General features: G+C 39.4%; 1 protein-coding gene across 6 annotated transcripts in view; it reads right to left on the reverse strand.

The window, feature by feature from the left end:
- NOL4 (nucleolar protein 4) overlaps positions 1–10755 on the reverse strand; it is a 406246-nt gene extending 395491 nt beyond the window's left edge. For 3 of the 6 annotated variants that reach the window (XM_059409422.1, XM_059409421.1, XM_059409431.1), the window contains exon 1: positions 9436–10755. In XM_059409422.1, coding sequence (XP_059265405.1) covers positions 9436–9699 — 264 coding nt within the window. In that variant the 5' untranslated portion in view covers positions 9700–10755. Of the gene's footprint in view, positions 1–8248; positions 8298–8455; positions 8742–9435 lie in introns of those variants that run through there. The other 3 variants (XM_059409423.1, XM_059409424.1, XM_059409428.1) reach the window with 2 other exon arrangements.
- Positions 10756–17155: the final 6400 nt, after the last annotated feature.

Genomic DNA, 17155 nt, shown 5'->3' on the forward strand with positions numbered 1-17155 from the left:
GAAGAAAATACCTACAAATAAATTTAACCAAGATGGTGAAAAATCTGTATTCTGAAAACTACAGGATATTGGTAAAATGAATTGAAGATGACACAGACAAATTAAAGGATATTTCATGCTCATAGATTGAAACAATATTATTAAGATGTCCATACTGCCCAAAGCAATCTACAGATTCAAAACAATCTTTATCAAAATACCAATGGCCTTTTTCAAAGAACTCAAATAAATAACCCTAAAATTTGTACAGAACCAAGAAAAGACTGAAGAACTAAAGTGATCTTAAGATAAAGAAAACAAGCTGGAGGTATCGCTCTCCTGGATTTCAAACTCTACTGCAAAACTACAGTCATCCGAACAGATGACACTGGTACAAAAAACAAGACACATAGATCATTGGAACAGGATAAAAAGCCCAGAAATAAGACCATGCTTATATGGTCAGTTAATCTACAACAAAGGAGATAAGAATATACACTGGGAAAAAGAGTCTCTTTAACAAATGGTGTTGGAAAAACTAGACAGCCACATGCAAAAGAATGGAAGTGGACCACTTTCTTACACCATACACAGAAATAAACTCAAAATGGATTAAAGACTTAAATAGAAGACCTGAAATGAGGAAACTCCTAGGAGAAAAACAAAGGCAGTAAGCTCTTTGACATTTATTTTTTACAATGGAAAAATAAACAAATGGGACTATATCAAACTAAAAAGTCCTTCAACACTACAGGAAACCAACAACAAAACAGAAAAGCAATCTACTGAATGGGAGAAAATATTTGCAAATGACATATGGAGTTGACATCTAAAATAGACAAAAAGTTCAAAAACTAAATTATTTTTTAAAAATCCAATTAAAAATCATCAGTGAGGGGTGTCTAGGTGGTTGATTAAGCATCTGTCTTAGGCTAAGATCATGATCTCAGGGTCCTGGGATTGAGCCCCACATTCGGGCTCCCTTGTCAACAAGGATCTATTCCTCTCTCTCTTCTCTCTCTCTCCCTCTGCCCTTCCCCCAACTTGTTGTCTGTATCTCTTTCTGTCTCTCAAATAAATAAAATCCTTTTAAAAAATCATCAGGGAAATATAAATCAAACCACCTTTTGGAATGGCTAGTATCAACAAGATAAGAAATAACAAGTACTGGCAAGGATGCGGAGAAATGGGAACCCTCATGTGCTGTTGGTAGAAATGTCAATTGGTAGAACCACTATGGAAAAGAGAATAGAGGTGCCTCAAAAAGTTAAAAATAGAAATATCATAGAATATAGCAATTCCACTTTATCAAAACAAAACAAAACAAACCCCAAACACGAATTTGAATAGATATATGCCCCAATATGTTCATTGCAGCATTAGCATTATTTACAATAGTCAAGGTATGGAAGCAACCTGACCACCCACTGATAGATAAATAGGTAAAGAAGATGTGATATATATACATTACACATATATATGACATATATTTATGTAATATATATCATATATTTGTGTAATATATATGTGATACCTATTACACATATATACTACACACATGCATAATATAACAAACTCATATATAGAAAATAATAAATCTTGCCTTTTACATCTATATGGATGGACCTAGAAGATATTATGCTAAGTGAAATACATCAGACAGATAAAGAAATACTATATGACTTTACTTATGTGTGGAACCCAAGAAACAAGTGAAGAAATAAAACAGAAACAGACTCAAATACAGAAAACAAACTGATGGTAGGCAGAGGAGAGGGAGATGGGAGATGGACAAAAAGGGCAAGGGATTAAGAGGTACAATTTTCCAATTATAAAATAAATACTACATGGGAATATAACATATAGCATAGAAGATACAGTCAACAATATTGTAACAACTTAGTATGTTGACAGATGGTAACTAGACATTGTGTAATCATTTTACAATGTACATAAATATCAAATCATTTTATTGTGTACCTGAAACTAATATCATATTGTCTGTCAATTATAATTCAATTTTTAAAAAAGATAATTGTTAAAGGATAGGAATTACAAATTCAATACTATTTTTGTAAAGTGGCATTTGCTGTACACCAAATAATGAACATAAATGGCAGAATGACTATTATGAAATGTAGAAAGGAACAGGAAAACAAAGTCATATATTCCCTATTATTGTAAAGAAGAGCCTCTAAATTTTTCAGAGTGCCCATTGGATGATTCATGGCCAAGCTATTATTTTAGTGCTTTCCATTTCTAAACAAAGGAGAGAAATACAGGTAATCGTTTTAAGTGGAGAAAATGTACAATTTGTCATTTTCTGCTGTTCTCCTCTAAATTCACAATGTAGCGTTAAATGTTACACTCAATAAAAAAAAATAGATAAATCAGTAAATGTCTCTTTTTCATAAAACTTTACTGTATTAGCTTACGGAAATTCTACTTATAAAACTGTATTGAATTTACTTTTTTTTCCTGCTTCTCTTCCAATATATAATGTTAATAACTTTCTCCAAGTCTTTCAAATTATTACATAATTTCAAATCATTTTAATTTCTGTTTGCCACCCTGAAGTTATAATGAATGATCTGTGAACTGTCTTTTATTCTGAGAACCAAATATTTCATTTGGCTCACTGTTTCAGTGCTTAGCTAGATTCATTCTCATACTAGGATATAGTTCAGTATAATTACTAAAAATGTCAATACAAAGGGAAAAAAAAGTGTCAGCTGGGAAGACCCAGGATGAAGAAATGAAGAGAAGAAATAGTCATTTGGGATTATGTTCAGTTTGAGGTGCTTTGAGATATCTTGGTAGAAATATCCAGTAGAAATTGTAAAATACAGTTGTGAACCTCACAAGATATGTATCAAGTCTCCGTAACATAGACACAACTGAAGCTATGGCCATAAATGTAATTACTCAATGAGAAGAGGAATTCAAAACATAGCTCAGTGAAATTATTTAATTTCAAGGATAAAGGAGCAAACATGAAATTTGGAAAAACAGGTTTGCTTTGGAATTTTACAGGGCAAACACATCAACAATGTTCTGGTAGAAAGAGTAAAGAAATTACACCTAGTTAAGTTGTTCTTTAGTTATAAAAGCTGAGGACAAATATTTTTAATTGTATGCAAACCTCAAAGAATGGAACACATAATGCTTTCTTTAGAAAAAGAAATGACCAGGAATTGTAGCCCAGGGATGAATCAAATCAAAGAATTCAGGGAGAAACAAAAAACAAAAAACAAAACCAAAAAAAAAAGCAGAGGAATGGATAAGCATTTAAATATGCCAAAAGAACAACAGCCATGAGCACCAAATTATATATCATCATGAAACCTTGAAAATAAAAACAATTATAGCATATATAATGAACATAACACAATAAAATATATAATTATAATAAATATGACATAAGCATGGAGTAACAAAACAGTGAGAAGAAGTGAAATAGGCTTACTCCTCTTCTACCATTGGAGAAAGTCAATGATAAGAATGACATTGAAATCTATAGTTGAAAAAAAAAATGAATAAAATTCCATCTCTTCATGTTTTTCTTAATCTTTTCTATTAACTTCAGGAATAAAAACCTCCAAGAAGAAGTATTTGTCTATTAGCAATTTTTTGAATTGCATGTTTTTTGTTTCTTTTGTTTCATTTTGATATTATGTTTTATGCTTCTTAAATTACCATATAATTACCACCCCAGGTTTGGAAAATTATTTCTCCATGTCCATATCAATCATTATATCAATCAATCACTATACTTAATTTCCTTTTGGTATGTATGTTTAGACAGACAACTATAATTATGCTCATAATTAACTAATGATGATTAAATCTGGATGGTGGATTTAATATAACTTAAAATTTCTTTCCTTTTCTCTTAGTTTTTTTAAATAGTGAAAATGTATCACTTTTAAAAGTAAAATCATTTTTATTTTCTAAAAATATAAGTATCTGAATAACACACACATTCAGAAAGATACATTTTAATTCTTTGTGGCAGCGTGATCTTGAGTTTATAACATATACCTAATTTATAACATATACCTAATTAATTACATCATGGTGTCCTTGCTTTCTTAATAATACTTAAAAGAGCTTCTATTGTTTGTTAGCATTTACTACATGTCAGACAGATATTACATACACTATATGCTTATGAATTATTATTCTCATCCAAAACTAGTTAGGCAAGTATTACTCATGGCATTTATGAAAAGGAAACCGTGTCTTTAAGAAATTTCCCCTTACTTAGAGTTCTCATTAATGTCCAATCCAGGATTTAAATCTTGCTCTAGAATCTATACCCTGCCCACTATGCCATGTTTCCTGCCATCTACGCTATACACAAAGTTTATTTTATCCTGTTATACCAGGATTATCAAAATGAATGTAACCTAAAACAGAGTAGATTCACTTTGATCGTTGCAGTTAGATATAAGGAGTCTTAGCAAATACAACAGTTATTAATGAAAGATCTTTATAGTCCTGACATGGGATTGAAACTCTCAGAAGTTCTGCTGCTACATCCTCTGTCATTGCTTCTTTCCTCGGTCCTAGGCCCAAAGCCTAGAGTGTAAGACCTTGAGAAGCAGGAACTCAGCTGGTTCAGGAGGTTTATTGAGGTAATATAAATGAGTGCTGAATCTTGCCTTGCCTGCCCCCAGCTATGCTTATTAACAAGAAAAGGAAGAACCAATGGAAAAGTCAAGAACTGGTATCTTGGGAAATACGTGTGGGCTAGTCTTCATATATTAACAGGGTCTGATTTCTTCCATAAATTCAGGGGAGTTATCTCTACAAGCCCCTTGCCCCTAAATACTCATGCCTTACCAGCCTCTTATAAGGGTATACCTGCTATTTTTGACAGCCATAATTGCCATTGTACTAGGGTTTTGCCATAAGAAGCAGTCCGCACAATTCTCTAGGAACCACCAAAGTCCACTTATAAAGCCATGTTGCTGAGACTCATACTTGGGATCTATTTAACGCCCCCCCCTCCAAGACCTATATTACAGAGCCCTCCAAAATACCTAACAAAGAGAAAAAAAATGCACTCATTATCTATAGCAATGCCTGTCTTCTAAGTATAGGAGGTAAGCAAAACTGTGCTTACATCTTAATTACTATTATCATGATTTGCCTGTGTCAGAGATATAAAGTATCCTAATGTGTAGCTAGCATATTCCTCAATTTTGTTTTTCTGGAATTTCTGCAGCAAATTTCAGATCAAGGCCTAATATACATGGAATGTGGTTCAAGCATAAGTTCGGCCTGGTAGAAACGTATACAGACTCTTCATGAGGCATTATTTCCTCCACTCTTGATATAGCATAGAGAATTTGTAACCAAAACCATAGTCAGAGAACTAAAAAAACAGTAACTGTTTATAAACCAGTCCATGAATATTCATTCTAATCACTATATAGTAATCAATTAGTATACACAGCAAGAACAATATGAAATCTGAGGCTACAGATTGCAGAACTGAATAAATCATCATTTTTAAATGACATAACTAAAGATAATATATTTTCCTTTCTGGATGAAAATTCATTTTATATTCCCTGGTGGAATACATATAAATAAGAAATACACAAAAGGCGAAAATTGGACCTAAATGTCCGTTCCTACATATACAGGTCAAGAAAAGCCTTACTCACATAATTGGATATTCATTGCCTCGTTTGCTTAAGACTGAAAAACAAATACAAATGGGAGTTTGCCAAATTTCCTAATGTTTTTTACAGTACAGTAGGCCTTTAAAAAATACACAATAATGCAATAATCTAATACTACTAAAAAGGTTTAACGATTTTTCTGGTTATTTCCTAAGTTTACCTTTCATAGTATCAAGTGGTATATCTACTGTGTTTGGGTGGTTTGAATTCTAAGTGTGACGGGTCAACTAATCGTGGCCAAAAGCAAAATGACAATCGGGATAAAAAGCTTCTAAAAACAAACTCAATGGGGACTACCAAAAACGTAAAACAGAGTCACCATAGTGACGTTAATTTAAAATGACCACTGATGAAACATTTCTTGTAATCCATGTCAGACATTCGCCGTTAGCTTTTTCAGAACTGCTTTAAGTCATTCATTACTTCACCCTTTTAGGTTTTGACATCTCTAATGAGAGAACACCTAAAAACAATGGTGGCAGTGTGAACAAAACTTAAGATTCGATGCTCGCCAAGCTGCACGTGCGTGTGTATACACGTGCGTGCGTGTGCGTGCAGGCACACAACGCCGATCCCACTCTAGACCTAAAATGGCTGAGTTGCAGGATGTTGTTGCTTGGTGACCAAACAGTATCTCCTCAGCCACAGAGTAATTTAAACAGTGACAGATCTGTCCCCTCAGCTTTAGGCATGGCCAGGACAAATAGTAAAGGGCATGTTTAACTTTTCTAGTATTCTACATTTTCATTTTAAGTCAGTGGTCACTTGCTTGATTTTATCACCAATTTAGATGTTAGGGGAAAGTATTTGCAAAGCTACAGCTGTCCTTTTAGGAATAAGAGGGAGAAACAAGCTTCTTTCAAACTGAAAGATAGTCCTGTTTCAGTTAAGTCTGTGTGCTGTGTCCACTCTGTTCTGCTATGACCTCCCAGCTGCTATCAGTCTCCCTTTCTTTCATTAAACACCAGCAGTTAATTAGCCTCAGCCTGTCCTCTTCCCTTCTTTCTGTCCTTTTTCAAGGCAGTAATGATGTCTAATGACCAGCAGCAGCGGGTTACTGCAACACCAGGCACAAATCTCTCTCCCTGAGAGCAGAGCCAGCCGCAAACCCTCAAACCTCTGAGAGCGAGAACAGATTCTCAGTCCACCTGAAAAGACCAAACACAGTCCTTGATTTCAACCAAGATGTGCCTTGGAATTAAAAATGTATTTTTTTGTTTGTTTTTCTGCCGATTGTACTCCCGCTATTACAAGGAAAAACTTATTTATAAGGAAGAAATAATTTGAGATGCGGAGAAACACATGATAAAAGGGGAACCTTTTATTTATTTTTTAACTTGTTGAAATGATGATTGGCTGTCCTTCAGGGAAGGCGGAGCCTATAATTCTATGTAAGGAGCAGCATAAAATTTTCATAAAGAGAAATAGAGGAGTTCATGAATTAAAAACCTCTTCAACATTTCCAAACAGGCTTGAATGAAGAGCAAATCTCTTAAATACTACATGGAAACCACTGTCTAAGAATATCACCCGATGAATTACATTTTCTCCCATAAAAATATAGAATCTTTATTGAATTGAAAGGGAAACATGTGTTACTTTATTATTAACACTGTAGTTGTTATTCTACATTAGATGTCTTAGCAATAGTTCTTTAACAACTCTGCATAAATTTTTCAATGAAAATAGGAGTATCTGAACATGTGAAGTCTGGTTTGAATTACTAGGCATTCATATTTCTCTTAATGTCTCTATGGCTGTTAGACAATTTATGTTAAGAATTTTTAATTAATGTTTTAAAGGGGCACGTCTGTTTATACACATAGTGGAGTTAACCAAACCCATGTAAGCATAAACTGGACCAATACACAAGTGAAGCTATCTGACAGATAAACAGAGGAAACGTGATTTTCATATAAAAGGAATGAAAAACAAACTTCCCACCTAGCAATTGCTTTGAAAAACATATAAAATATTATCTAATACTACTTAGGCCAATAAACCTTAAATAATTATTTTATTTAATCAGTTAGCCCACTGGTGCCCAAAGGAAAATACATCCTTATGTTCTGAAATCTAAATCTACTTTATCTAACAATAACTCATTTTTAAAAATCAGGATAAGTTACTTCCCGTACAAATGAATCAAAGCACTTCATTCCCCACAACAGACTTCTGACTCATCCAGATGTAAATATACCTCAGTTCTAATCCAAACACATCTAGGCATCTAGTCCTCATTATTTAGTAAAGCAAGACAGTAATCTCACCATTGTCTTTAGCAATGCCACATTAAAAGAGAAGGCTGTGTTTATAGGTCTGCCTCCTAGAAAATTCCAACAATTGTACTTAAAAAAAAAAAAAGCAGAACTTTTATGTGTGTTTCTATTTCACCTTTATTTCCTTTTCCCATTTTCCAAATAAATTCCATATATATAGACATATATATATATATATATTTCAAGAGATATCCCTAATTAATCTTGGGAAACCATTAACTATTTTCCAAACCTGAAAGAGTCCTCCAAATAGTCCTCTGAAAAACCTTTCATGCACATATTTCCAATTTAATATACCTCCGTTGGAGAGAGAATAATAGCTTGCAAGATATCTCCTTTTCTAGCATCCTCCAGGAATACTGCACGGGCAAACAGTTGTCAGTAAGGGGTTGGCGTGGGAGGAGGTTAGGAAAACGAGCAAATGCTCAAGAAACCCCAAAGCCAGGCAAAAATGCAAAGGATGCCAAATGCCCTCCCCCACCCCTACTCCAGGCGAGTACCCACCGTAGCATGACGAAGAAAGAGGTCTTATGGATCTGATCTGCAATCCTACTTGTAGCCCACAGTTCCCATCTTCTTAAAAAGGGAACTGATGCTGCCGCCGCCTCCCAACCTCACAGGCGTCTGCCCTGAGAGGCTCAGATACGCTAGGTTCTCAGTGCCCAGTACCTTGCTGCGCCTGGGCTTGGAGCTTTGTGGCCATGAGACTTAGAGCTATCCCAGAACGAGGAACAAATATATACACCATTTGATTGCGTCCGAACCCATGTCTCTTTGTTGTTCATCATGTAGCTTCGGCTTTATTTGTGTAAGGGGGAAGTGAGGAAGGGGATGGGGGGCGGGGAGGAGGAATCTCCAGGACCTTATCTACAATCTAAACAGTCGTGGCAAGATCTCTGGGAGTGATCAAGGCGATGGGATAGCCCGGTGTCTCCCAGGCGGCGGTCTAACAATAAAACCTGATAGTGTCGGGGCGGGGGGGGGGGGAACCCCACATCTCCGACTAGCGCCACAATCGGGCTTTGTGCCAATTAGGAGACACTGTAGACGATCGATCAGAATCGTCTATTATCAGAGCGTGCGTCTGGGGTTCCAGCGTGGCCTTTATGCTTGGTGGCGAAAGCGGGACACGCGCCAGGCGCCCAGCGAAGGACATGGGACAATGGTCCAACCCGAGGACATGGGAGGCCGCCCGACGCGGGGATGGAAGCTCCAGGAGCGGGTTCAGGAGCTCGGAGGCGAGGAGAGCGGCGAGCTCTGGAGGTGCGCTGCCGCTTTAAAATAAAGGACCACAAAGACTCCACCGCGGGGGAAACGCGCCTGGCTAGTGCGAGTGGGGACAACTTGGGGAGGGGGTTGAGAAAGGTGGGGGGGGGGGCACACGAGCCAACGGTGGCTCACGGCTCCCCCTTTCTCCCCCCTCTCTCTCCCCTCCCCGCCGGCTGCTCCCGCAGACAAATAACAGAGGAAGGCGAGTCACTCACCGTGGTCTTGACCGGCACGTAAAGCACTTGCTTGGCGCAGCCGCCGCCCCCGCGGACCTCGTCCGGCTGGCCCAGCTGGAAGCCCTTCGATTTGACCCAGAATTTAAATTTGGCGTTGTCCGTGGAGCTCGACTCGGAGCCGTTGAGGAGCTGGACGATCCGCTCGTATTTTTTACGGGTCACCGTCTTGGTCTTGCCTGAGTCCCCGTAAGTCCTGAGGCACCAGTCCTGGAACTGACGGTACATGTCGCGCTCGCTCTCCATGTTCCCCGCTCCCGGCCGTCGGCCGGATGCTCCCAGCGCACTTCGCACCTGTTCACCCCGGGCTCATGAAAAATGCAGCTCCGGCCACGATGTAGGGACGCGAGGTCCCGGCCGCCGCCGGAGCCTGCCTCGGGTAGGGGGGGGGGGGGGGGAGAGGGGAGGAGGGTCCGGCTGGGCACCAGCAATCAATGCCCTGTGCTACCAAGTCTCTGGTTCATTCGTAATTGCAACGCTTGTCTCGTCCTCTTAGTGATGGGTCTCTTTAATATTGTGTGACTGGGACCATCCCAACGGCATCTGGCCCAGAGGAGCTGGGTTTTAAATAATTAAAATCCCATTCCTTGGTTTATTAAAAATCCCAATATTGACTTGAGGGTGGTCCCTGGACGTCTCGCCCCGGGGCTATGTCCTGGGCAGGGCAGGTGCAGCGCTGCGCCGCCTCCCCGCGCGCGCGCCCCAGAAGCTTTCCCGGCCGCTGGCCCCACCGTCCAGGAAGCGAGGGTTGAGCTTGTCTCGAAAGCAGCCGCCAGGCCGAGTGCCTGCGAGCCCCGAAGGGCACTCGGGTCCCCTGGCTCTCCTTCCTCCAGGATCCCGTTCCGCTTCGGCTTTCCCTGCGTGGGGCGTTCAGGGACTAGAAAGAAAGAAAGTTCTTACCTGTCACGTTGTTAAGCCTATCAAATCCTGCTACACGGGAAATTTTTAAGGTATTCTTAAAATGGTTTAAAATGTCATTTCTTCATATGCATTTAGGCTAAATTCCAGCCCTGCAGGTAGGTTCCAGGAGTTAAGTCCCAGAATTAGCAAAACATTCATGGATATTTGGCCATAGTTCTATAGGAGAGACTGTGGTACCCCAAACAGATCTCCGTTCCAGGGAGATGTGGGTAAACGAAAGCAGGCCGCTGGCAGCGGGTCTCCCGGATAATGATGGGGTCCCCAGACAGGACTCCTCTGGTTTCTGCTGAACTGGGTACAAGGCATAGAAGTAAGTTTATAATACAGATGCTTAAAACCCTTTGCATGAAATTAAAATAGAGATTATTTTCCCCTTGCTTGGTTACAGTTTGCAGTACACACAGGAGGTTTCGTATGTCTATTTTCCCCCTGCCACGTCATGGACACCCCTCCACTGCTCAGAGTAGCCAAATATGAGTTCCTCTGGACGATTTTCTCAAGCAAATGAAATCAGCAGCTCCTCCATTCAGGATTTCCACCCGTTTGTTACAGAGCTGGAAACAGGGGAGTTCCCATCCTCTTCGCGCTGCGATTGCCGCCGCTCCTCTTTATTCTACTCTCTGCGGAGGCCCGCGCCCGTCCCGGGAGGCGGCCGTGCCAGGAAGGCGGCCCGACCAGTGCCCCGCGCCTGGTCCGCGTCCTGGCCCACCTTCGCCCTTCGTCGTCGTCTCCAAGACGAAAGCCCCGAATGGGGACGCGGAGTGTTTGTACCCTCTGCGCCGCAGCCGGTCCCGGCACTTGCAAAATGGTCAGTGGCTCCTGCTCGGCCAGGCTGAGTGTGTGCGTGTGTGCGAGCAAGGGAGCGAGGGTGTTCGGTATGCGGGGGGTGCGCTGTGTGTGCGCGCGTCTCCGGGAAGGTCTCGCGGCGGCTGGAGCCGGGACTGACAGCCCGGGCGGAGCGCGAGCAGCTCCACACACTAAACCTCTCGCCTCTCCCCTCACCCCCACCCCTCCCACTCCCCTCTCCTCCCACCCCCACCCTCCCCGGCCCCTTCCAAGCTCTCTGATTGGCCAATGGGACAAAAGTTTCTGTGGAGACGGCTGGGCGCTGACGTCACGGGCAGAATTGTCCCATTTAGGGATCCCGGGGGCAGTGCGCATGCTGCAGGCTGCAGGTTAGAGGCAGGAGGAGGTAGCAGCGGGCGCGGCGGCAGCCAGGTGGCGGAAAGGAGCACTCAGCATCCAGGTGGGGGGACGACTCCAGCAGGGTTTCCATGGAGATTCCTCTGGGTCTAGCCTAAAAACAGCAGATCAGCTGACACCATTAGCTCAGGACCTAATTACTGCTTATTGGAGCAACAAATGAGGGAGAGGGCCAGCTGCAAAGGAAGAGTTTTTATCCTCCCCCCCCACCCCCACCCCGTCTCCTCCTTTTTCCCCTCTCGGTCGCTCTTGAGTCCCGGGTGAATTCTCATTAACTTGCAAGATTCCTGCAACAACAGCCACCCTTCTCTAGAGGCCACCCGGACTGCTTTTATTCTTTTTATTTCTTTCTTTTTGTATGGAAAAAAAAAAAGTGCTAAAATAAATCAGTTGTCCTGAGTCCTTGAATTTTTTGCCAAGTAAATATTAAACCAGTGGAGTTCAGAGAGTCCGCTAATAGAAGTCACAGGTGGATCTAAAGTAAGGATGATAGGGAGAGGCAAGGAGGGGAAAAACAAACACACAAACAAAAAACACCTTAAATGTGTTAAATTAGGTATTTTTCTTTAGGCCTTTCATATTTTTAAAAAAGATGTCAATATCTTGAACTGTATGTGGAATAAGGAATTGGACAGACGCATATTTTGAATCACTCTAGTGTGGTACACCTCACAGGAACACTTAGAAGTTTACGTTTTGGCATCAGAGAGAGAGGATAATTCCAAGCTGGGAGACTTAGAACATGTTGTATATTAGTCAAATGTTTCCTAGAGGATCCTGGAAGAATAGTTGATCCTAGAGAGTTCAGTTCATTCAAGAGTAAGCTGGTTCTATAGAGTTCACTTTCTCTTACGGTTATAAGTTAATTTACGATTTCTGAATTCTTTTTGGTCGCTTTTTCATCTGAAGAGTCCTCTCATCTCCTCTAAGACTCATTCAAGTACTTTAGACTTATAAAGCCTTCTTTCCTTGTCTACTCAAGTTAAAATAGTCTGTGTCTCTAAACTCCTCTTGATATGTGTCTTTCAACCATTTTTTAAAACCTTGTCTCATAGTAAGACATCTACATTACATTGACACAGCGCATTCAAAATCTGTCCTCCAAAAATGTTTATGGGAAAACACATTTTCTTACATGGAATACACACGGGTAGTTACCTGGTCTTCTATTATTATCATTACTCTTTGGTAAAGTAAATTTATGAAGCAGCACAGGATGCCTGGCAACCTATAGTCTGGAAAACATTGTTTTAGATTAAATGAACTATACCACTACTTGTACTATATTTATAGTTTCACCTGAGTATGTTTGTTCAAACAGAATCTTGATTGGAAGACCCTTGAGAGTTTATATTTTCTTGTTTTCTAAGTAACTCTGCCACAATGAACAATCCCCACAGTAAGGGTTTAGTAAATAGACACTGAATTAGTTAATAAAGGAAAGAGAGGAATGGAAGAAATAAGCAGGAGGCACAATCCTTGGCAATTCCTGTTGGCTTTTGTTGGATGGCATTTGAATGAAGGTGGTTCCCATTTGAGGACATACCAAGGCCTTACTGTGTTATAGTTATGATTATATGTGGGATTTTAATGTATAGAAATTAAAATATTTTAGACATAAAGAACTCATAGAATACAAGCAAATATGTCACCAACCCCCAGCTGCATTAACTAGATTTGGAATACAAGCAAAACAAAACAAAACACACACACAAATTAAGCGATTATAAAGATGTATTTTCTTAGAAGGAAAAGGTAAATAATTCACTGTTGAAAGAGTATTCACACTGGACTAAACAAATAGATTACCAGGACTTTGGCAGTCAGCTTCTTAGAGCGATTCTCTTGCCACCAATGGAACCTAAAGTGTGCTCTCTTCTCTGTAGTCTTTATTAATTGTGCAATCTAAATCAACTTTTTTTAACCGCATCTTTCCTACTTAAAACTATAAATACACGATAAAAATCTAAAATCTGCTTCAGCAACTCACTCTAGACTCATTTCTCTCCTTTTTACTTTTCTAGAGCCAGGTCTTCCCACTCTACTGGAGGGTCACATCGACCCTGTCCTTCAGCTATATGATTCATTTGACAGGCTTCCTGGAATTTAAATTGGCATTTCGCCCAAGACACTTTTTTAGATTTGCCTCTCTAAGAGCATATCTCCCCAAAAAGTGACTCTTCACCCTCCTATGTGAGCACCAATTCCTAATCCCTGCCCAGGGTCCTGCCTGCTATTTACAGGGAGAGGAAATCAGAAAGTGTTTGATCAGAAAATAATATTCTAATTAAAGATAATCCAAATTCTCAGCTTAATCAACATGATTTTGTTATGAAAGTGAAACTTTGCTAATCTCAGGGTCAGCTTGTGTACGACATTTTGAAAAATCTGGAAACATAATTTTTTTTAAGATTTTATTTATTTATTTGACAGGCAGAGTTCACAAGTAGGCAGAGAGGCAGGGTTTGGGGGAGGGGAGAAGCAGGCTCCCTGCTGAGCAGAGAGCAGGAATTGGAGGGGTGGGGGGGGGGCTTGATCCCAGGACCCTGAGATCCTGACCTGAGCCACAGGCAGAGGCTTAACCCACTGAGCAACCCAGGTGCCCCTGGAAACACATATATTCATCAGCAAAATGTTATAGTTATAGTCCAAACATATAATCCGTAATCATAAAATAAATGTTCAAAGAATAAAAAAGCCTTCATCATATAATTATACTTTTATTCAACAAATATTTACTGAGCACCAATTACTTGGATAGGCTTTAAGTTTCAAGCAGTCAACAAGAGATATATATATATATGTTGTACTCATCTAAAAAAGCTTAAATTTTTCTCAGGAAAATTTTAGGAAACACAAGAAACAAGGAAGCAAATAGCACTTGAAGTGAATGCTAGGAGGGAAAAAATGGTGCTATAACAAAACATTGGCAGAGTGGCTGGTCTTGGTAATGCAGGGAAGTTCTCTGAGTAGGTGACATTCCTAACAAGACCTGAAGGATGCAAAGGAATCAACCATCTGAAGAGCCAGGAAGGGAAGCTACAGGCACAGCGCAAAGAGCCTACAGCAAGAGTTATTGGGACGTTTGAGGAATAGAAGGAAGGCCAGAGCAACTGGAACTTACTGAGTTTGGAAGGTAAAGAATGGGATGGAGGTCTGAGTAGTCTTCTGTGGCCAGATCTTGTAGGACAGTGCTTGCCATGATAAATAGTTTACATTCTATTATTGATCCAGCAGAAAATTAATAAAGGATTTAAATCAGGAGAATTATGCGATGTGTTATGCATTTTTATGTTTCACTGGCCATTCTGAGGAGAAAGGACTGGAAAGGAACAAACATAGAAGGAAGAAGACGAGTTAGGAAACTTGCAGTAGCTCTAGTAGTTTAGGTGAGATATCATGGTTATAGATTAGGAAGGTGATGGTTGAGGGAGAGAAAATTGATGGATGAGAGATATCTTCTAAAGGTAGAATAGGGCTCTCTGATGTATTACATGTGGCAGGTGAAGGAAAAGATTGAGTCAAGGATGACCATATGCCTTCTGGCTTTTGTAGTACTGTTTGTGAGGCCATTGACTTAGAGAGGGGTGTTTGAGGAGGAACAGATTGGAGTTGGAGGCTGAGGTAGGAGCAGAAGTAGGTTGATGTGGAGAGGCAGGAAGAATTTAATTTCAGAGAAGTTAAATTTGAAATACCAGGAGAGTTGTTCATGTAGGCATTTGAATATAGAAGCTTGAACTACAGCGAAAAGTCTGGGCTGAAGATATAAATACAGGAATTTTAAAGCCATAAGAATGAATGACATCACCTCTACCCACATTCCTCCATCCCCCAAAAGGAAAAAACTTCATCTTTAGATATTGACTTGATATAAACTAATACCCCATGACTAAAATAGAATGTCAGACACTAAACAACAGAATCTGGCTTCTTTTGGTATAACACATTATAGAAAGGTCTGAGAAACACAGCAAAGCCAATTTGGCTCAATCCTTGACTATATCTAAATCATTAGTGAGCTCCACACTTGATGGGGCTTTAAAATCCTCTAAAATTTAAAAAAGAAAGTTTGAAAACATTGGGTTAGATCTCTCCTAGATTAGATCAGGACAGGAAGGTGTGTTAAAATAGGAAACTAAAATTTGAGGATGGCCCATGAACACATCTGTCATGGAAGGGATAAGAATAGGGATTATGGCCACTGAGTTGTGTCAGTAAGACAACGTGAGGCCTTTAGCTATACTAGAGACTATGATAGATGGTACTTGTCACTTTGAAACCTGAAAGTTCTGAACATCATTATGCATTCAGATGCTTAACAGTCTATTAATAACTCTTCCAAGGAACAGAAATTTGTAGAGGAAGCAAATGGACAACTCAATCAGCAACTTGATTAGCATATAGCATGGTAACTTTTCAAAATAAAACAAAAACAAAGTTAAAGCAGAAATGTACAGCTCGTGTGGATAGAGGAATTTGGGACTACACACAAAAAGTGTCACAAATCTGATTTTATTAGTTGACCTCCATCTATTGGCTCTTCTCCCAAATCATTTTGAAAAGAGACTATTTTTAATAATGCTATAACTATCCTTTGATTCAGAAAAGAAATGTTTTTGAGAGAGTTAAAATACTGCCCTGAGCTTCATAGTGGTCATTAATTACTAAGACACTGAAAATCATTTCTTTCTTTCTATTTGTAAGTTAGTATCAGTATCTTTATTACATTTTATAACTTAAAGAAAAAAGATTAGAAATTTAATGTCTGTCGTTCAGCTCTAAGTTGACTGATATTTATGTCTGATATGATCATCATTAAATATGGTGCATTGGGCAAAAGTTAATTTCTATAAATTATAAGTGCAAACTAAAAGCAAGTTAGATTTGACAATTTAATGGATTTGCTGAATTTCTTTTTAATTCTTACCTTTTACATCTCTGTACCAGAGATGTAAAGTCCAAGCACAGCCAGTTCTTACATTTTGACAGCCACATATGGATTCATTCAACATTCATCCACCCAACATTTTCACCTAGCTGTTATAACTATGGTAAAGTCCAAAGTTAACAGTCTGGTGTTCATGTCACTTGTATGAGAGAAGAAAATACATTTTTTTTCCTGGCCCCAAATATTGCTTTATTTCCCACTAGCCATATGGCTTATCTTTTCTTCCAAAATATATGTCTTAAAACAGTAATCCACATATTCATCGTCAACTCAGTGGACAGTACTATTGTAGAATTTCTACATTATTTTTAGAATAGTTATTTTGTCATAGGAAATAAAAACTCCTTTGGAAAGAGGGAGCAATCCACTTCTGCCCAATTCCCATTATCCTTTTCCAGATTTCCAGTTTTTACTCTGATTTCTGCTAAGTAAACCAATTAATATCATAACCATCATCATCTGACCTTTATATCTTATTTATAATACATTATTAATCATTCTAGGACACTTGTTTAACCTGAAGAATAAAAGTGACAAGAAAAGACACAAAGATTTCTTGGCTAAAACCACAGACTCTATAAATAGTTCTCACAGGGGAGACATCTGAGTTCAAACATCAGAATCTGTAAA

The sequence above is a fragment of the Mustela nigripes genome, chromosome 8 (assembly GCF_022355385.1).
Source record: "Mustela nigripes isolate SB6536 chromosome 8, MUSNIG.SB6536, whole genome shotgun sequence".
NCBI classification, from domain to species: Eukaryota; Metazoa; Chordata; class Mammalia; order Carnivora; family Mustelidae; genus Mustela; species Mustela nigripes.